The following is an 18,514-nucleotide window of genomic DNA, read 5'->3' on the forward strand; positions in this document are numbered from 1 at the left end:
CTCTCAGGAAGAGCAGTGGAGACAGCTCCAAGACAGAAACAGCCATCCATGAGAGGCAGGCTGCTCAGCTCTTCTGTGGGTCTGTCAGCTTGAGACCAGTGAATGGCAATTCCAAAGAAATACTGCAGAAACCTGCATTTTCATAGATTTATTTTTTAAAAATTCTTTTGTGGAGAGTTTGTGTGTGTGTGTGTGTGTGTTTTTAAGAAAAAAAATAGTCATTTTGTAACAAAGGCAAGATGGCATTCAGACCCCTGAGTGCAGAGACCTTATGTTTCTTCGTACTTTACAGGCCTCCTCCCGGGAGAAGCCATCTGCCCAAGGAGACTGTGTTATTCTCAGGAGCAGAAACAGTTGTTAGATGAAAGGCATTAATCCCATATCTTCAGAGGAGCCGGCTGGGCCTGATCCCACTGTTCAGCACAGCTTTAGGGACAGAGGGTCATCCTCTTGCATTTTTGTGAGTTGTTACCTAGGCACAGACTCACTACAGAGATTTTTTTATCTCCCCCTCAAAGGGTAATAAGCAGGAACATTGATTCCTAATTCACATTTAAAAAGGCATTACTTAATTTTGGAAAATGTAGTTTGGGATTTGACCCACCCTCTTACCTTTCTTACCCTGCCGGACATGACAGGAAATAGTTCCTTGCCAGCTGAACGGTAGCCTGCGGCTGTTCCCATCAGGTAAAATGTTTAATTGCTTCCGTCTCCTGGCACTCAGCCAGTGTGCCAGGCAGGTGTGTATCTGCCCATTCCACCCCAGGCCACTAAGCCAAGGGCGCCTTGCCAAAGAGCCCTCTCTCTGCTATAGACTATATAATTTATATATTGTTCATACAACTATGGCTCTTTGCACATCTGTGAGACACAGGAACTGCTATAGGACTTTCTTGGCATCCAGGAAGCAAGCTTTTTGGTAGAAGCCTGAAGGGTCTAGGTATAGTTCATAAAGTTCCCTTTTTCCTGTCCCTGAGACCAGAAGTTCATCCTAGATAGAGCCACAGAACACCTGGGCCCCAGGTGCGATTGATAAAAACAGGTGCTGGGGCTGGGAAGGTGCTTTAGTGGTAGAGTGCTTGTAGCATTCATGAAGCCCTGGGTTCCATTCCTCAGTACCACATACACAGAAAAGGCTGGAAGAGGTGGGGTGGCTAAAGTGGCAGAGAGCTAGCCTTCAGCAAAAGCAGCTCAGGGACAGTGCCCAGGCCCTGAGTTCCAACCCCAGGATTGGCAAAAACAACAAAACCAGAGGCGCTGCTAAAAGTGTGTCTTGAATGAGATGCAAACTGCTGGTTCAAGCCATTGGACATTTTGCCTTTGGGCATTTGGGGGCTTTTGTTACTGCACCATAACCTAGCTGTCCTAAGCACCCTGTACCCCAGGTAAGGGTTGATTTTGTCTAGCCACCCTAGCCTAGTCCTTAGGGATGGGTTGCATCCAGGTACACAAATTCCAGAGCAGCTTCTCTGCATTAGTTTATTTCAGCAAAGAGCTTGGCCCTGCACTCCTTGGCTTAAACCTCCATTGTGACAGATTTGTTAGATAAGCAATGGGGAGAGGGAGGAGACCAGGATGAAGTCTCTGGAGACCAGGAAATTGAGAAAGGCATCTGCTAAGTAGATCTCATATTTCCTGCAACCTCACTAAAGCTTTGGGATTGAAAGAAGTATAAACTCAAACAGAATGGGGATAAATCTAACTAGATCAGGCATTTAACAAAACTTTGGAACACAAAGATTTTAAATCTCTCAGTAAAGGGAACTAGAAAGCTTTTTTTTTTTTTTATCCCCATCTAAAAGCCAACTATAAGGCTGTAAAAACATATATACAAAATATCAAAAGGCTACTACTTTCAAGTTTTTCTTTCACATTTTGTTGTATTATCCATTTGGCAAATAGTTTAAGTATCTTTTCCCAGTAGTTGTCCAGTTAGTCCACTAACTGGAAACATTTTGTCGGGCGCTGGGGGCTCATGCCTGTAATCCTAGCTACTCAGGAGGCTGAGATCTGAGGATCGAGATTCAAAACCAGCCTGGGAGACTTAACTCCAATAGACCAATGGAAAACCGGAAGTGGTGCTGTGGCTCAAGCGGTAGAGCACTCACCTTGAGCTGAAGAGTGCATGGACAGCGCCCAAGCCCAGAGTTCAAGCCCCACGACCGACAAAAAAAAATATTTTGGCAGTTGTAGGGTTTGAATTCAGGGCCTGGGCATGGTCTCTGAGCCTCTTTGTGCCCAAGTCTAGCTCTTTACTAGGTGAGCCTCAGTGCCACTTCCAATTTTTGAGTAGTTAACTGAAGAGACTTCTCTGCCCTGGCTGGCTTTGAACCGTAATCCTCACATCTCAGCCTCCTGAGTAGCTAGGATTGCACAGGTGCCCAGCTCCACTAAAATTTAAGCATCCATTTTTCTCCAGTGATCCCACAAGGCCAAGACCCGGGCCAGCTCTTCAAAGGAAAGCCTTCCCCTTCTACAGCACCTGCTAGCCCAGTAAGCTGTAGGCCCCTGTGGGGTGGTGGGAGAAACACACAGTGGGACCAAAGGGACATGCCAGTCTCAGGGATACTGTCCTTGAACTCCTCCCAGAAGCGTGGGGATGTCCCAGCTTTGGCGTGAAGGAAGAGGCTTCTAACAGAGACTCTGCACTTAGGAGCGGCTAGTGTGGCTTCAGGACAACAGTGTGGGAAACTGCTGCCAGGAATTCCTTTCAACTAATTCCTCTTGAAGGCAGCTGAAAACAATGAGCTTATTTTTAATCAAAATATTTGCAGTCCCACAAATTTGTGCAGAGTTGCTGAAAGCAGGCGCCTCTGGTTGAAGGCAGGGTGTCCGGGAGGTTTGTTGTTAGCCTCCCATGCCTCCCCTGCCCCAACCCTTAGCCTCACTTGGTCATAGCCCCCCATTCTCAGATACACCTATGATCATTCAGACAACTCTGTGGGTTGTTGTTGTTGTTTTAATTCAGAAAGAAAAAGGGAAGGAAATAAAAATGTTTAAATAACTACTGAAGAAAAGGAGATCTGTTTCGGTGCTGGGACCTACCTCTTCCAGGATAGGGATTAAAGGTTTGAACAAAAGAAAAACAAAAGAAATAAATTATCTGCTAAATACTGTTTGGCATAATTGCACTGTTTCCATCTTCACACTCAAAACAGCCTCTTGAGGAAGCACTTGAGGGGCAAGAACAGGACGTCCGCTGCCTTGACCTCCAAAATGGCAAGGAGGCCCCCCCCCAATCCAACCCATCCTCATGCTGCCTGTTTTTGGAATTGGAAGGTTCAGACTCGAGCTAAGTTCTCAATACATCAATACATTAATTTTTAGAGGTGCTCAGAGCCCCACCCAACCCTCGTCTAACCCTCTCCCGTGGGTGGCTGTCCCACAGACAGCTGCAGCAGTGGACCAGTCAGTGGTCAGGAAGATACAAGCGGTTTGTGTTCATTTGGGGAGGGGATCCTTCCCAGGGCCTGGGAGCTTCACAGAAGCTCTTTCTGCTCAACTTCTACAACCTCGAAGGTGAGAGAATACCATCAGCAGCTTCTGCTAGAGACTTGAGCTGGGTCCAGTCCTATGAGTAGCTTCCAGTTGTAACCTCTGTTTGTTGGTTTTCCAGCCCTTCTAGAGCTGAGAAGGAAAGGAGGACTGGGGAAAGAGGCCAGAGGTGAGCAAGGCGGGGTGTGCAGGCAGACAGGCAGGAGGGGGCATGCGGGCAGCCAGCTCTGCTCCCCCTAGCAAGGCTCCAAGCTACCTGCATGGCCTGCTTACAACCATGAAGGAATGAATTTTGGTAGGCAGCCACTCCTGGCAGCTTCAGGGTAACTAAAGTATGAGCCTAACGCAAATTCCACCCCCAAGCAAGAGGTTTCCTGCTCCTCTTTGGGGTGACAAGTGGAAGGAAATGGTGCATGCACGGGTAGCTGGGTTCTCCTCTCCAGCCTGTTTTCCAAAAAAAAACGTGTGTGTAAAAAGGTGGGAGGGAGGGAAGAGGAGGGTTAAGGGACACGGAGGGAGGGCAAGTTTTCTGATACTGTTTCCAGAGCAACTAGTAAGCTGGTGAGGAGGCCCAGGGCCCCAGAGACACTAAAAAAAAAGGTTGTGGGTGAACAGGAGGGGCAGGGCACGTGAAAGCACCTTTCAAGTGTCAGGGCTTCCTAGGCCCCTGAAGGGTTCCTGACACCTCTGATCTCCGGAGTTGGGCCCTAGGCGAGGTCCACCCCTCAGCACCGGGTGAATACAATCCCAACATCTGCTGACCAGCGAAACGCCTTGGTCGGAGGCCACATGGCGCCCCCTGGGTTTTCACCGCATTTCTTTGGCGGGTTTGCATTCACCCAGCTGGGCCTGAGGGAGAAAGGACACGTGCTCTCGGCTTTGGAGACCCCAACTTCTCTCCTGGGATGAGGCGTACCTTCCCCCCCCCCCCCCGCCCCCAGCCTCGATGAATGCTCCGCCCCAGCCCAAGCCACCCGCCCCTCTCTGGGTCCAGGCCGACGCTCAGCCCCAAGCCCTGCCCTCCACGCCCCAGTGGAGCTAGTCGGCCGGACTAAAACGCTCTTTGCTATCGAGCCTGAGAAAAGAACTCCAAGGAGGCCCGGAGCGGCCTCGACTCCGTAAAAAGCGGGAGGAAGTGGGATAGAGCGGCCGCTGGCCTGTCTCCGAAGGCCATTGATTAGAAAAGACGGGTCCAGCGCCGGAAGTTCTCCTTGAGCCGCATGATTGGCTGGCAGAAAAAAAGCCCCGCCTGACCGCAGCGCTGATTGGTGCAGGGCCCGAGGGGTTTCCCCTCCCCCTCACAGAGTCTCCTGATTGGTGGGCAACAGCAGGCGCGCTCAGGACTGCAGCATGATTGGTCCCGACCGCGGCCTGGGGCGTCGCTCCTGATTGCCTGGTGACGCGCAGAGCCGGAGCGCGCCCTGCGCCTCGCGGCTTGGGCGGGTAGGGTGGTAAGCCGGGCCAGACTCAGTTGCCTCGGTAGACCTCGATCTTGCTGGCCTTGGCTAGCATGTCGATGATGTGGGCCTCGAAGTCCGCGTCGTGCACGCCGGTCTTCCGGAACTCGCCCGCATACCGGTTGTTCTCCCAGTAGTGGTGCCAATTGCCTCGGCTGTCGGCTCCGAACCCGTATACGTTCACCTGCGGAGAAGGTGGCACACAGGGTCACCGCGCCGTCCGCAGCCCAGGAGCTGGCGCTCATCAGCTCCCAGTGAGGGGTCACGGCGGCCTGGCAGGACCCTGACTCCCAGCACCGCGGTTCCCTCTGCAGACTTCCTTCCCCTCCAACGAGAGCAAGGGACAAGCTCTCCCTCCCCGACCCCAGGGGTGCACTTTGGTTTGAAAGTTGCCAATCAAATGTCTAATACAGCAGACTGAATTTAAGGGGTGAAAGTGAGTGTGGAAAGCATGAGCCCTGGCCACTTAGCAAAATGTAATCTATTTCCTTTTTCAATAAAATTAACTTTTTGTTGTTGTGGGGCTTGAACCCCGGGCCTGGGCGCTGTCCCTCAGCTCTTCAGCTCAAGGCTAACACTCTACCACTTGAACCACAGCACTACAAGCTTTTTCTGAGTAGTTCATTTGAGATTGTTTCAGACTTTCCCTGACTAGGCTGGCTTCAAACTGTGATAGTCAGATCTCAGTCTCCTGAGTAGCTAGGTGTGAGCCACCAGTGCCCGGCAAATTTAACTTCTTAATGAAGGTTACGATTTATAGAATCATAAAAGCAACAATATTTTAGAAATATCTCTACAACGTAGAAATGGGGCATGACAGCCAGTTTCTGCCTGCAAAAATGCCTTCTCCTGGGGGCACTACTGAGCCTCTAAAAGAACTGATTACCTCTGTACCATGGGTTCTATTTTTCCTCCAAACTGGCATCTACTGCTTACCTCATCACACACATGAAGGGCAAAGAAGAGCACCAGCATCCCTGTGGAAGGGTACCGCCCATGATGCTCTGTCCACCTGTCATGGATATACTTGAAGAAGGCTGGGTTGTAGATCTGGACCTGGAGGGGAAAATGTAACAGGTGCATGAAGAATTTGGGGGCCTGAAACTCAGGACAGACTCTGTGAAGCTTCCAGCAGTTCAGTGTCTGGCTGCTATGGCCAACAGTGGAGTGAGGCATACCAGAGATGGGGTTGTGGAGAGCATGAATGCACCCTTGAGCTAGAGGACTGGACACACCCCGAGTAAACACCACTGTGTCCGTGGAGGGGACAAAGAAGGGAGAAGTGGGAAACTCACCTTTTCTTTGTCCACTCGAAGGAAGGACTTCACTGGGGCATAGGTGCTGCAAGCAGAAAGATAACATTGCAGGGGTCCCAGACCCAAGAGATGCCTCTCCTTTTCAGGACTGAATAATAACAGCCTCCCAACTCTCAGATTGATCTGCCTCCAGACTGCTCCCTGCGGCACATCATCACTGAATGACTGTGTGCAGGACCTAGATCAGAAACCCTAATTTGCTCCAGGGCATTTCAAGATAAAAACAGGGATGTTTAGACATGTCCAGGGTAATTCTATAACCCATCCCCAGCCCTTCTTCCCTGCTAAGAACTCTCCACTTGGACTGACTAATCATCTCAAGTACAAACATTGTCAAGCACAAACATTTCAATGTTTGCACACAAGCCCTGCCCAGAATGACCCTCTCTGTACTGTTCTCAGCCATGGCTCCCACAATCTGTACTGTCTTCTCTGAGTATCTGTGTAACTTCAACTATATAACACAGATGGCCTTCTGGCTTTCCAAACAGAAGATAATAAACATCCTAAAGTCAGCAAACCATAACATATATTTTTTTATTTTATTTTTGTCGGTCATGGGGTCTGAACTCTGGGCCTGAGTGCTGTCCCTCAGCTCTTCAGCTCAAGGTAAGCGCTCTACCACTTGAGCTACAGTGCCACTTCCAGCTTTTTCTGCTTATGTGGTGCTGAGGAATTGAACCCAGGGCTTCATGCATGCAAGACAAGCACTCTACCACTGAGCCACCTTCCCAGCCCCTAGCATCACATAAGCAGAAAAAGCTGGAAGTGGCGCTGTGGCTCAAGTGGTAGAGTGCTAGCCTTGAGCTGAAGAGCTGAGGAACAGCGCCCAGGCCCAGAGTTCAGGCCCCATGACCAACAAAAACAAACAAACAAACAAACAAAAGTCTTGGTACAGCTAGGTGCTGCTAGGTCATATGTGTATAATCCTAGCTACTCAGGAAGCTGAGATCTGAGGATCAAGTCAACCCAGGCAGGAAAGTCCATGAGACTCATCTCCACTGAACCACCATAAAGCCAGAAATATAGATGTGGCTCAAATGGTACAGTACCAGCCTTGAGCAAAAACACTAAGGAACAGCTCCTAGGTCTTGGGTTCAAGCCTTAGTTCCCGCATCTCCCCACCTCTGTGCGCACACACAAATACATGATACATAAAATATAATTGAAAGTAAAAGGTGAGGAGGTGAGGGTGAAGTTTAGAGGTAGGGCACTTGCCTCGCATGAACAAGGCCTTGGGTCTGCTCACTAGTGTGCAGATGGCACTATGCAGAAGTGACACAGCAAGCTGTGTCCTCAGCTAACGCACCATGTTGGCCTTCTTTCTTCCCTAGCCTGTGTTGGCCAAAATGTCAATGAAAGGAATTCTACAATCTAGCAGACTCCTCCCAAGCTTGTCTTGTCACCCATATTCCACTCCCAGCCAACAACGAGACTCACAATCGGATCTGCCCTGTTGACAGGGCGCTGGCAATCCACAGGAGGTCCAGGGCCTTGAAGGGCACCAACACGAAGCTGACATTGGCAGGCAAGTTCTTGGCACTCTCAGGGTACATGAAATGGTGGGTGGTACGGCTGCCAACATCCTGTTCAAAGCCCACGGTTGGTGCCTGATTCATCCTGCAGAAAAGAGGGTAACGTGAGAAGAAGAAGCTGCCATGGAAACTGATACAAGAGGTTTAGAGAATGATTTGGTGCCAGCCATCAAAAACGCAAATGATGTTCACTGTGACCCAGCAATTGCGTTTCTAGAAAATGGTTGCAAAGGTATGCATCCAAGGCTATTCAATCATTGAAACAGTAAAGAACTGGATAATCCATTTTGCATGTTCATAGAATGGGATACGAGCCATCAGAACGTAGAAAAGATCACATGTGCTGGTAGGAAATACATATAAGAGTTAATTCAGTGAAAGAAACAAATGGTGTGAAGTAGCTTTCTTTTAATATATCCTTTAATAACTACTGTAAATGACAAGGAAATACAACACAGAATGGAAAATTTTAGAAAGATATGTATATATATATATTTTATTTTTTTTATTTTATTTATTTTTTTGTCAGTCATGGGGCCTGAACTCTGGGCCTGGGCGCTGTCCCTCAGCTCTTCAGCTCAAGGCAAGCGCTCTACCACTTGAGCCACAGCGCCACTTCCAGTTTTCTGAGTGGGTGATTGGAGAGGAGATAAGAGTCTCACAGAGTTTCCTGCCCAGGCTGGCGTTGAACTGTGATCCTCAGATCTCAGCCTCCTGAGTAGCTAGGATTACAGGTGTGAGCCACCAGCGCCTGGCTAGAAAGATATACTTTGAAACAGAGGTCTCCCCCCACCCCATTTGTCTTGTTTGTTCATTTATCTGTCTTTGGGAGGGTGAGGGAGAGCACAGAAATAGAGGGACAAAGGATGAACAAATGCAGCAGTGGACACTGGACACTATGTTGAAAATGAACTACACAACTTATGGGTGAGGACAGGAGGGAAAAACAGGGAGAGAGCGAGGGAAGGGGGGACGTTGTCCAAAAAGAAATGTACTTTTCCCCTGACTTATGAAATGGTAATCCTTTTGTACCTCACCATTGTAACCATTGTACCTCGCCAATAAAAATATTTAATTAAAAAAGACATATTTTGAGGGCTAGAAATGTAGATCAGAGGTAGCCTCGCATGTATGAGGTGGGAGTCCAATCCCAACACACACACACACACACACACACACACACACACTTACACTTTCAAATGTGTCCTTTTTATGGCCCTCAATGTAATAAGATATCCCACTCTTCCAATTTGTGGGGGAAAAAAGAAAAAAAATGTATCTAAGCAAGGCTCCCCTTTTTAGTGAACATCTTTTTTTTTTTTTTTTTTTTTTGTGGTCGTGGGGCTTGAACTCTGGGCCTGGGTGCTGTCCCTCAAGCTCTTCAGCTCAAGGCGAGCGCTCTACCAGTTGAGCTACAGCGCCACTTCCGGTTTTCTGGTGGTTTATTGGAGATAGGAGTCTCACGGTCTCTCCTGCCCGGGCTGGCTTTGAACCGTGATCCTCAGATCTCAGCCTCCTGAGTAGCTAGGATTACAGGCGTGAGCCACCGGTGCCCAGCTTTAGTGAACATCTTACATAGCAGGCAAGCCAGCTTTAAACACAACCTGTTAGTCCTATCTTTTTTGTCAGTCATAACTTGGGGCCTGGGCGCTATCCCTGAGTCCTTTTGCTTAGGACAAGCACTCTGCACTTGAGCCACAGCTCCACTTCCAGTTTTCAGATCTCAGTCTCTTGAGCAGCTAGGATTACAGGCATGAGCTACCAGTGCCTGGCTTGTCTTATCTTTGGCTATGACTCTTTATGAGGATATCCATCTTCTGAGAAATACCTCGTGGAATCATGACCCCCCAAGGCAAGATGGCCCTAGCTGGCCCTCCTTTGGGAACACAGGGACTAAGAGAGAGGGCACAGTCTCAAGGTGCTTTCCCCAGTGTTGATTCCAGTTCTGTCCTTGCAGTGGCTGGCACCATGAGCTGGCTGTGCAGCGTGCTGTGCTGCAGAAGCACCAGTGTCTCTCTACAACTTCTCATCCAATGGTGGAGCAGAGGAGCTGCCCACTGCTGCGGGCCGTAGATCTATCCCACTCCCGCCTCTCGCTCCTCTTTGAAGACTAGAAGGTGTCTTGAAGTGAGAAGCCGTAATACTTAGATAATGAGCCAGACATCAGACATGGTGGCATTTGCCTATAATCCCAGCACTCAAGAAACTGAAGCAAGAGGATCTCTAGTTCAAGTTTACCCTGAGCTATACAATGAGACTCTTTAAAAAAAAAACCAAAAAACTGGGTGGGTGCCAATGACAGGCTCAAGCTCGAAATCCTAGCTGCTTGGGAGGTGGAGATGGAGAGATCACGATTTGAGGACAGCCCAGGCATAACAGTTCATGAGACTCCATCTTACTCAATGGCTGAGTGTGGTGGTACTGCTGTTATCTCTGCTCCGAGGGTGGGGTGGGCACCGCAGCTGGTGCTGCAGTGGTATGTGCCAGTGACACAGAGATGCCCATGTCGGCTTGCAGCCCAGGCTGGTCCAGGCATCAAGCAAGACACTTACCTTGAAAATAAGGTAAAAAGGGGCTGCAAGCATGAATCAAGTGCTTGCCTTACAAGCACGAGGTCCCAAGTTCAATCCACAGTACTGCCAAACTTAAAATTTTTATTTTTTGGATAGTGAGTCTTTCTTCTTAACTACTTCAGTTAGTCTGGCTCACACAGACAACCTAGAATCTTCCCTCCAGAACTTACAGTATTCTATGTCCAGGACAAGGATCAAATCCTGCTTTCCTGTTCCAGATCCATCTTTAGAGGAACCAGGCTTCTACCTCCTGGTTGACTGCCCTCCCCCCTCAAGCCTTTAGGGTGAAGAGATACTTTTCCTGAAGGAGCAGAGAAGTATCCTGCCCCTCCCATGAGTAGCTCCAGGGCTGCTGGAGCCCACGCACTCAGGGACTGGAGACCACGCAGGACACCAGCCTGTCTGCTTCTGCTTCTGCCAAGTCACCAGGGCCCCAGGGGATGGTATCAGGGCTGGCAGAGATGGAAAGGAGCAAGCAGCTGGTGATACCAGGCTGGACAGGAGCTGAAGTCTAGGTTCATTCTTGTGAGGACCCAAGAAGTAAACTTCATCTGTAGATCAAAAGGCTGCAGCTAGCTAGATACCAGTGGCTCACACATACAATCCTCGAGATTCAGGAGGCTGAAATCTGAGGATCACAGTTTGAAGCCAGCACAGGCAGGAAAGTCCATGAGATTCTTATCTCCAATTAACCACCAAAAAGCCAGAGGTGGAGCTGTGGCTCAAGCAGTAGAGTGCTAGCCTTGTGCAAGAAAAAGCTCAGGGGCAGTGGCCAGATTCCAAATTCAAGCTTTAGGACTGGCGCGCATGCACGCGTGCACGCACACACGTGTGCACACACGCACGCGCGTGCGCGCACGCACACACACACACACGCAGGCTACAGCAGCCCCTGGCTGACTTATGAAGACCCACTGTCTGCTTTGTTCATTGCACCAACAACCAGAGTGCGCATAAATCTGTCCTTAGACCTGGCGGGTGGGATCGCTTGTTTCCCACAGGTAGCACTGCTGCAGAGCCTGCTTGTCCCCCACTCCACGCCCACCCACTGCCCAGGCACCAGCCTGGCAGTGAGAAAGGAAAGAGCAAAAAGCCCCCCCCCCCCAAAATGTTTTATAGCCTCGGAGGGAAAGGGAAGAAACGTGACATCCTTTTGGAGATAAAACTTGTTTTGAGGCTCTGATTCATTTTGGAGAAAGGCCAGAGGATGAGCTGGCTCTCTGGGTCTTGGAGGCCAACTATTCCCAGTCATCTATTTGCCTCCAGCATTTAAAGGAGCACAGGAGTGGACACAGGTAGAATGGATGTGCTCTCTAGTTTAGGGTCCAGTGTCCAGCTGCCTGTTCCCTTTGATGCCTTCAGGATGTATAACATGCCTTCTGTGTTCTGGCACTAGCTAAGAGTTGTAGATGGATCTGATGATCAGATGAGGCAGGAGAAGCTCAAGCCCATGTAGGGGAAGGAGCAGAAACTTGGGGAGGGCCAGGAAGGCACAGCCATCGCCTCACTGTAACTCAGGCTGGCCTTCCCAGTGCACTCACAATGGTCTTGGGATGAAAGGCCTCCCTGTCAGCTCCAAACCAAGACAGAGCTATCGATACACAGCCACCCCTGCCATCTGGTTCCTGATACAGACCAGCAGACACAGCCAATGACCATGCGGGTCACCATTTTCAGAAAGCAATTCTGGAAACCACATCTTGAGCTTGGTTGTTAGGAAGGAGATCTGGGAATCTGCTTACAGCTGGACCTGACTTAAGTACCACCTACATGTCACCTACATGTCATAAGCAGCTGAAACTTTCAGGCCTGCAGGACTAAAATTTCTCAACCATCAGGGACACCTGATGGAAAGCTCCCACTTAGTGCTGCAGACAGCTGGGCAGACAGGGGCTCAGGTCTCTGAGTGTTGTTTCCTTGGGCTTCCCAAGTGCCTTAGGCTACAAGAGAGCAGATGCATCTTTCTCCAATCACAGCCATCACCACCTCTGGATGGATAGAGATCTCTCTCCAATTCCCATCTCACCTTTCACCCATCTGAGGGGCCAGCAATTGGAGGATGGGGATAACCCCAGGGGACGCAGGGGCGCTGGGAGGGGTCCGGTATTCTTTTCCCACTCTAACCCCTCACCATTTCCCAATATGAGGAAGTTCTTGCAAGGAATGTAGAAAGCCTCTGAGACTGCTGCCTTGGTGTTGCTATGGAGACAGAAACAGTTTCTAAGACAAAGCCCTTCCTTCTGCCTCCCGGGAAGCCTGGTCTTTCCGCCACACTCATCCTAAGAGATGCTGGCTAAAATCATGAATTTTTATTCATAATGCTCTTTCTCCCTCAAGGAGAGGGCTGGAGGAATATGCCATTGCGACATATCCTCCCCAGACTAAGTTGATGGAGGGAGTCAAAGACGGGTTCAGCCCAGGTGGCTGTCCTGAGTTTCCCTAGTCAGCAGCATCTTTGTCTGCATTGAACACGTTTCCTAGCCCGCTTCTTTTCTCCAGGCTGGGCCCAGATACCTCTGGAAGTCTCATGAGGATGAAGGAAAGGTACAGCCATTCACAACAAGCACCAGACAGCTCCCTTCTCTGCCTAGGACACATGTCTTCTATGAATCTGTCAGAAACAATCACCCATTTCTATAATGCGAGACGTTAGCTTGGTTTGGGATTCTCACTTCTGGCTTAATTGCTCAACGGTTAAAGGGTGAGTAGGGGAAGAGTTTTCACCCAACACCAGCCAGGGGTCTGGTTTTCAGCTCTCTCCAGAGGAATTCAGAGCCATGGAAACAGGTGTGCACCCCCAGCTAAGTTTAGATTTAGAACACTTACCCCAGACAAAAGAGAGAGACCTGAGCCTGTCACTGAAGGCTCTGGGTGCCAGGCACACGGGTAGCTGGCGACTTGGACCCCGCTACACAAGATCCAACAGATAGGTCCCCTCCTGGAGACTGGTGCTGGCCCACCGTCTTCCTGCAGGGGCTCACCTCATGATGAAGTTGTGCCCATCCACTTCCTGCCCATAGCCAGAGCCTCGCAGGTTGCCCGAGTTCCCCACCACAGCACAGCGCCGGCACTGGTGGGGGTCCCGGAGGCGGTAGGGGTTCTCGCCTGGCACAATCTGAAACAGCTTCTCCAGCACCTCGTTGGTGTTGTGTGACTTGAACTGGGGTTGCAACATCTGAGGTGAGGAGGGAAGGAGAGGACCATGAGGAGAGAGGACCTCTAGCACCCCTCCCACGCAGGCATAGACTTCCCTGCCCCCAGGCTGTTGGGGAGCCCCCCTTCCACAAGCAATGAAGACCCACCCTTCTCTCAAAAGCAGCAAAATGAGTGGGTGTTACTGTTCACAGACTTATGCCCTGCCAGTCATGGGGCTGCTCTGATACACTGGAGAGGGCCTGGGGAGGGGACAAGTCAACTTGTTATGGACTATGTGGGCAGACTTCCCTCAGGGCTCCTTCCCAGCCTGCCTACAGGGGGCGCTCTAGGACTCAGCATGATGGCTAGGGTTATAGATTCCCCAAGGGGCAATATTCATGGGACTCGTAAGCCGCTCCCTGAGCTCTTTGGGAAGAAGGGAGAGAGGCATATAAATGCTTTCAAAGCCAGCTGGGTAGAATACAACTTGTCCCTACATCCTCACACCAGCTGGATAGTCAGAGACTATAAACTGCAGTTCAGTGTTTATGAGCCCAGGCAGGTGACACATTGGAGTGAAGGGGTTGGTGGGGCCCACAGCTAACAGGAGACGGTGTACCCATCAAAAAGAGTAAATCAGCCGGGCGCTGGTAGCTCACGCCTGCGATCCTAGCTACTCAGGAGGCTGAGATCTGAGAATTGTGGTTCAAAGCCAGCCTGGGTAGGAAAGTCCATGAGATTCATCTCCAATTAACCACCAGAAAACCAGAAGTGGTGCTGTGGCTCAAAGTGATAGAGCGCTAGCCTTGAGCAAAAAGAGCTCAGGGACAAAGCTCAGGCCCTGAGTTCAAGCCTCAGGACTGGCACACACACTTATGAAAAAATTAGTAAATCAACCAATTGTTGATCACAAAGGATTGTGAGCCCAGCCAAATCTATTTTTTCAAGAAAAGTTAAAAATACAGATTTCATGTGCAACAACCTGATTTCTAAATATTGGTAACTAATCAAATGTTTATTAAAAAACGAAAACACTAGGCTTGGCCCACCATTACCACACTTGCCTAGCATATAACAGGCCCTTGGTTTAATCCCTAGAACTTAAAAAAAAAAAAAAAAAAGTGGGGCTTTGAGCCATACATCCATGGGTTTGTGGGATAATCAGGAGCTGTTCAGGGGGGCTAGAGCTCTCTCTGGAGAGGAAACCTGGCTCTGAGACAAGACACTCAACCTTCTGGCCAAGGAAGTTGGCTAAGGGTTGTAGACACACTTGCTGTTGTATGTAAACAGTCGCTAAGTCCCATCCCTGTAGGCAGGGAACCTCTTCTGTCCCCAGCATCCAATCCTGCTCGGGGTCTTCATCAGCCATTGCCAGGATGACACAGCGGGCAGGCGCCACGCACGCTCTGAACCTTGATGTTTCCCACACCATGAAGGCCGGGACTACCAGCGCAGGCAGAACCTTTGAGGGCTCTAGCTGCCATGGGAAGGGCCTGTGGAGCTCCTAGAGAGCCCTGGTCTGCAGGCCCCAGACCTGGGGTACAACGTGGGTTAGAAGATAGGTTCTGGGCATTTTTTTCTGGGAAGTCTGGCCACATGAATCATCCTTACAACTTTCCTAAACATAAGAGAAAGGAGAGTCATCCAACTCCTGTTGGTCGGCTGGAGAAACCAGGGGCCAGGAGCTGCGTTGGAGGCCCCCAGAAGGTAACACAGTCTCTGAGCTCAAGGAGAGGGCTCCACGTTGGCCCATAGCATTGGTGGAGACCAGCTGACCCTGCAGAACCCGGGGGAAGCTCCAGAGGTGATGGGCCCCGTGGATTACATAAGGAGAAGCAGAGAGGAGGGTCTGGGCTCCCAGGCAGTCGGCCCTCCCTCACCTCTCAGCCCCTGATGGAGGTTTACAGTGTTTTCTTATCCCAGCACGGAGCAAACGCTCTCCCAGTAAAGAATCAAGTGACTCTTAAGGTGGATGAGCCAACATTTATCAAGGAGGATATTCCGTTAAAATCCAGATTTGGGATGTCTGATAAGAGGTGAGAGGAGGCAGCAGCATGAACCCTATCCTGGCATAGCATGAGAAATGGCTGCCTCCTGCCTAACAGGAAGGCCGCCCCCCTACTTCTCCACCCAGGCTGCTCCTCTCATTGGCTTTGGGCCAGTGGAACTTTCTGGTCTATGTTGGGCTCCTATAGGCATCGCAGTTAGTCCTCTTTCCTTTCAGGTCAAAGTTCCCTCTGTCCTCCAGTACTGTGTGATCTGAGTACATGGCTCTGGTCAAATGGGCCTCTCACTTGATGAACACTTGGTGAAGGAGTAAGGGGTCCAAAGGATACCAGCCTAACCCTGCGAAGAAAACAGAGGGCTGGCCCTAGAGAGGGGCAGCAAAGGGAAGACAGGAAGCAGGGGCTGTGGTTCTCACCATCCACCACCTCTGAACATCCGGAGGGAGATCCATGTTCTCTCGGGTCCAGACGGGCGAGATGTTACCGTCGAAGTGGCTGTCGAACCAGTCAGAGGCGCCAGCGTCGCTCATGCAGCGTCGGCAGGCGCAGCTCTTGCCCCCCAGTTCCTCTTTGCCACCGTGCTGCTGTAGGCCGGTATAGCTGGGCACCAGCTTCACCCGGTGTGTCCCATCCAGGGCCCCCGAGTCCAGATAGGGCAAGGTGGCCATGCTGTGGTGTGAGTAGGTGAAGAGCAGCGACATGATGAACACCAGCAGGAAGGCCACGGAGAGGAACCACACACGCAGGGAGCACTTCATGGTGCCGGCGCGTGGGCCACTGTCACCGTGGCCAATCCTTTCCCAGTCTGCTGAAGGGGCAGCCACGGTGCAGCCTGTCTGTTCCGGCAGCGCGTGCAAAGGGCATAGGGGCACGTGCTGCGGCAGGGGACCCTCGCCACACCTTCCCCCCAGGGAAAGGAGCTGGTGGGCTGGCAGCAGTGGCTCCCCTGTCCCTGAGCCACTTGGGCACCCCCGCCGCTCAGGGCTGCATCAGGTCTCTCTGTCACTAGCTGGGCCACAAAGACTCTGCGTCTCCTGCCAGCCTGGCCAGGCAAACGTCAGTCCATCCCAGCCCTCTAGTCCCTTGTGATGGCTGACTGCCAGCTCTGAGGGACCCCTTCTTTGGTGGCTTGAGAAGGTCCAGTCCGGAGCAGTCGGGGTCCTTGTGGCTCATGAGCAGACAAGGAAGCGGCCCCTGGTCCCCCGCAGCGGGGAAGCTCTGGCCCTCTGCTCACCACAGAGAGCATGCAGGCTTCGGGGACCTGCATTCCACGCCAGAGCCCTCCCCCCTATGGCTGGCCCTCTTGACTGAGCTCCTTTCCCAAGGAAGGGTGGCCAGGCCCCCAGAGCAGAAAACCAGGAAGCTCCTCCCAAGGGTAGGGTGACACTCCTCTGCAGAGAACAATATCCTTCTCCGGTTAGCTTCGGCTCCACCGCTTCCCATCCAGCCGGCCGGGTTCCTCCTCCTGGTGGTCACAGCCCTGGCTGCAGGTGTGTGTGTGGGGAGGGTCACAAAGTGGCGGCTCTGGGCTCTGGTGGGGCTGAGAACAGCTGCTGCTCAGCAGGATGCTGCATCTGAGCTGTGTGGGTCAGCAGAGCGTGCCAGGAGCTCTCCCACACGGCCCAGGCTTCCTTTCTGAAGCTGCCAGCCTAGACTTGGTGGCTTCTCTGCTCATCCCTGCTCCCCCGGGGGCCAGTCTGTCCCGCTGTTGGCTCTTGGCTCGTGCTCACAGTAATCCCCTGGCAGGTTCCCCTCACTTGTCAGGCGCCAGGCTGCTGCAGCATGACCCTGAAATTGAAGAGAAAGACAAATGTGCAGAAAAATCACCTTCCACCCCACCCCTAATCTCAGAGGGGACAAAGCTGGGAAGGAGAGGAGATATCCCCCACTTGATCCAAGCGTGGACAAGAAAGGGCTCTCCCCGGAAACCGTGCACGGATAGCATTGCTTTGCATAACTCCCAACCCTCAGAGGACTAGATTAGCCCAGCACCTTCACTTATTAGCCAGAAGGTAAACAACGAGTCCAGCAAATTGATTTCCCCAGAGTCACAAGACAAGTCCCTGGAACCACTCAGTTTTGAAAGCCTGGAGTCCACTTTGAGTGGTTACTTTCAGGGCAGTTGTAAGAAAAAACAGCCCAGAGAAGATCCCAGGGAACTGTGAACATTGATTTCCCCCCTGGTGCTCTCAGGGCCCATGGGAAGCCTACCCAGATAAAAGGAGGGCTGGAGCCTGGTGCTGGTGGCTCAAGCCTGTAATCCTAGTTACTCAGGAGGCTAAGATCTGAGGGTCATAGTTCAAAGCTAGCCTGTGCAGGAAAGTCCAAGAGACTCTTATCTCCAATTAACCACCAGAAAACAGGAAGTAGTGCTGTGGCTCAAAGTGGTAGAGCGCTAGCCTTGAGCAAAAGAGTTAGGGACAGCTCCCAGTCCCTGAGTTCAAGACCCATGACTGACAACAAAAAAAAGGACGGCTGGGCATACAAACCAGTCCTTCTTCACACTCAAGTGTAAACTATGGAGGAGGCATTTCTAGTATCAGGGCAGAACCTGTCTGTCAAGGTGGGGGGTTGCTGGGCTCAGAATCACCACTAAACAGTACTCTGGGCAGTGCCCTTCCTCTGTACATTACAAATAAATTGAACTCCAGAGTTCCAGGTAGGGAACTAAAGCCCCATGTTGTGATGGTAAACAGAAATAGAAGAGGCCGCTTGCCTTAGAGTAGTTTTCAGTATTGGTCTTAAGGAAAGGAGTTTGAGAAAGTGGAGGTATGGTTCAACTGCAGAATGAGAGCCTTGAGCAAAAAAGCCAAGAGAGCAAGAGGCCCTGAGTTCAAGCTGCAGTACTGGCACAAGAAAGAAAAGAGGAAGGAAGGAAGGAAGGGAGGAAGGGAGGAAGGGAGGAAAGGAGGGAGGGAGGGAGGGAGGGAGGGAGCTAAGGAAGGCAGGCAGGTAGGCTCTGGAATCTATGTCATAGGAATCTCTTAAAACATGACT

The 18,514-nt window shown here is 51.0% G+C and overlaps 1 protein-coding gene across 2 annotated transcripts in view; it reads right to left on the minus strand.

Moving 5' to 3' along the window:
* Positions 1 to 4,756: 4,756 nt before the first annotated feature.
* The window catches only part of St3gal2 (ST3 beta-galactoside alpha-2,3-sialyltransferase 2), a 44,844-nt gene continuing 31,086 nt past the window's right edge, over positions 4,757 to 18,514 (minus strand). Inside the window, exons 2-7 of one of the 2 annotated variants that reach the window (XM_042700751.1) lie at positions 15,934 to 17,305; positions 13,358 to 13,551; positions 7,709 to 7,888; positions 6,248 to 6,293; positions 5,889 to 6,008; positions 4,757 to 5,136 (exon numbers count right to left, since the gene is read on the minus strand). In XM_042700751.1, the coding sequence (XP_042556685.1) occupies positions 4,963 to 5,136; positions 5,889 to 6,008; positions 6,248 to 6,293; positions 7,709 to 7,888; positions 13,358 to 13,551; positions 15,934 to 16,275 (1,056 nt within the window). In that variant the 5' untranslated portion in view covers positions 16,276 to 17,305 and the 3' untranslated portion in view covers positions 4,757 to 4,962. Of the gene's footprint in view, positions 5,137 to 5,888; positions 6,009 to 6,247; positions 6,294 to 6,391; positions 6,447 to 7,708; positions 7,889 to 13,357; positions 13,552 to 15,933; positions 17,306 to 18,514 lie in introns of those variants that run through there. The other variant, XM_042700752.1, reaches the window with a different exon arrangement.

The sequence above is a fragment of the Dipodomys spectabilis genome, unplaced genomic scaffold, assembly GCF_019054845.1.
Source record: "Dipodomys spectabilis isolate Male_0828 unplaced genomic scaffold, ASM1905484v1 ptg000273l, whole genome shotgun sequence".
NCBI classification, from domain to species: domain Eukaryota; kingdom Metazoa; phylum Chordata; class Mammalia; order Rodentia; family Heteromyidae; genus Dipodomys; species Dipodomys spectabilis.